Source organism: Pygoscelis adeliae, unplaced genomic scaffold (genome assembly GCF_000699105.1).
Source record: "Pygoscelis adeliae isolate BGI_AS28 unplaced genomic scaffold, ASM69910v1 Scaffold537, whole genome shotgun sequence".
NCBI classification, from domain to species: domain Eukaryota; kingdom Metazoa; phylum Chordata; class Aves; order Sphenisciformes; family Spheniscidae; genus Pygoscelis; species Pygoscelis adeliae.
In genome coordinates, this window is record NW_008825213.1 from 1,065,566 (window position 1) to 1,068,209 (window position 2,644).

At 55.1% G+C, this 2,644-nt stretch overlaps 1 protein-coding gene across 1 annotated transcript in view; it reads left to right on the top strand.

Moving 5' to 3' along the window:
* The window catches only part of MEX3D (mex-3 RNA binding family member D), a 3,396-nt gene extending 2,345 nt beyond the window's left edge, over positions 1 to 1,051 (top strand). Inside the window, exon 3 of the mRNA XM_009329093.1 lies at positions 897 to 1,051. Coding sequence (XP_009327368.1) covers positions 897 to 1,051 — 155 coding nt within the window. The remainder of the gene's footprint in view (positions 1 to 896) is intronic.
* Positions 1,052 to 2,644: the final 1,593 nt, after the last annotated feature.

A 2,644-nucleotide genomic window follows, 5' to 3' on the forward strand; every position in this document is an offset into this window, starting at 1 on the left:
CGGGAGGGGTGGGGGAGAAGGGGCCGACGAAGACAACGAGGAAGAGGGGTGTGAAACTGCAGAGAGGAGGAAACTCCGATGTTTACAGAATAGCTTTAACTCTTCACCCGGCGGCTGGGAGGAGGAAGCCCAGCTGTTCTTCAACAGTCCTTCCCAAATAACAGTATTCAGTTTGCAAAGTTAAATAAACAGAAAGAAAAGGTCCGGTTGCACTTTTTATTTTAGGACACGCAAGGGTTGTCTTTTATTTTTTTAAAATCATTCTATTATTATTATAATTTTTTTTGTTGTCGTTCCTTTTGTATGTAGTTATTTTTTTGGATGATTCTTGATGGTTCTATAAATATATATATATATTTTTTTTTTTTGTAACGCAGGTCTATCTTCTATTTTGCCAATGTGAAAACTGCCCAAAAACGCGTGACGAGAGGTCGGGGGTCGTGGCTGGAGGGGCCAGGCCGGGCGGGGGAGCTCGTGGGACGGAGGGGCACAGTTAACATGCCATGTTGCAAAAACCAGACAGATTTCTATCGCCTTTTTATTTTGTGGTTGGTTTTGGTTTGTTGGTTGTGTTTTTTTTTTTTTTTAGTTTTATTTTTTTATTTTTTACCTCTTTATGTATATGTAGGGAATTTATAGGAAAATATGTACTTTATTGAATAAATTTTAAAAACTAAAATATATTTTATTTTAAAAAGAAAATAACGGACCTTTAACCTTACATGGCTAAAGTACTGATTATATATTTGCTGAGCTGACTTGACGGTTATGAAAATTGTATCAAGAGTTTTATTTTTTGACTTCAAAGCCTTCTTAATAAAGACTTTTTACTATATATGAATTCTTGTGCTACCTATGGTGTCTCACCGCCTGCAGCCCCTCAGCGCCCGTTCCAGCGTCCTCGGGCCCGGCCGCCCTCCTCTGGTTTTGGGTCGTGTATTCTGCCGGTCTGTATGTCTGCCAGTGGTTTGCTTTTCAGCAGCCTTTTACCCTCTGCTTCCCGCGCGCCGGGGGCACGGACCCTCCTGCAAACCCCGTGGCCACGCTGTGACTCCCGGGGGCAGCCGGGGCACGACGCGGGATGGGGTGATGGGGGAAAATGCACCCCGGGGCCTCGCTGCTTCCCTGGGTGCCATCATCTGGCATCAGGCGACCGTGGCACGGGTTGCCACTGCGTCTTGCTGCGCCGGGGCTGCTGCCGCACGCCCCGCTGCCGCAGCTCTCCCCGGCTGCGCTGGGGCTTTCAAGGCAGCTGTGGGAAAGTGCCATCGACCCCTTTGGGGAGCAGTAACTACCGAAAGGCTGCCTGGGCGCCTGTTTTCTCCCCGGCTGAAAGCTGGGCTATCAGTGGCGCTCCGGTCTGTGTCTACAGGTGTGACACCTACCTATGTGATTTGTTAATGAGCCACATGCCACTGGCAGCCCTCGGGCAATTGGGGATTCATTATCTTTTCATCAGAAAATGGCTTTGTGTGTTCTCTGTTGCAGAATGTGCTCACTTTTTTTGGGGGGGGGGGGGGGGGGGGGAGAGGGGAGGAAGGGCAACATTTTCATCGCCCCACTTGCCACGTTGCGCTAATCTGCTGGAGCGTGCTGGGTTACTGGAGCTGGCACCCTCTGGGATGGCTTTGGCATCCCCGGAGCTGCGCCAGCACAGGGGCAGCATGGCGGGGCTGCAGAGGCTCAGCTCAGCCAGCTGGGAAAAAAGCAGGTGCCAGCTTGGGGCAGGAGCAGGAACCGATGGGGACATCTGCCTCCTCCTGCCAGGTAGATTTGTCCCCGTCCAGTCCAGGTGACCTTGCTGTGGGTCTGGCCTTCTCCTTGTCCCCACGGGTGCTCCTGCTCCTGGCAAGGTGGTGCTGCTCATCCCCCATCTCTCGCCCTGCTTGGGCATCCTCTTGTCACCCTGTCCCCAGCTGCACCCACTAGCAGCCACTTCTGCGTGGTAGCCAGTCGCCCAGGCTTGGGCACGGCTCTGCAGGGCTGGCCGGGCCACCGCAGGCGTGCAGGGACAGCAGGGACCCGCAGGCAGCAGCACCCTTGGGCAGCGGGGACCCATGGACAGTTGGGAGCCATGGGCAACAGGGATCTACAGACAGTGGCACCCATGGGGAGCGGCACCTACAGACTGTAGGGACCCACAGACAGCGGCACCCATGGACAGCAGCACCCGTGGGCAGTGGCACCCACAGACAGCTGTCAGTACACCGCCGGTGCTGTGGCCATAGGTTTTCATCGTTACCGGAGTTTCTCTGTAGCGAGGGGAGCGGGGGCCTGTGCCGTGGGGCTGTGATGGCATGTGGGTGCTTGGAGTGCCCTGGATGGGGTACGTGGGGTGCACGTGATCAGGGTCCAGGGTGGCCCAGGGTGCCCCGGATGAGGGCTGTTTTGGAGTGTCCTAGATAGGAGGGGTCTTTGGGTGCCCTCGATGGGCTCTTGGGGTGTCCCAGGTAGGGGGGGAGTTTGGGGTGTCCTGGATGGGGGGGGTCCCAGATAAGGCGGCTCAGGACGTTCCAAGTGGGGTCTTGGGGTGCTCCTTATGGGGATTCTCGGGGTGGCCCGAATGGTGGGTCTCGAGGTCCCCTACACAGGGGGCCCTTGGGGTGCCCGAGCTGGGAGGGATCTTGGGGTGCCACAGCGGGGG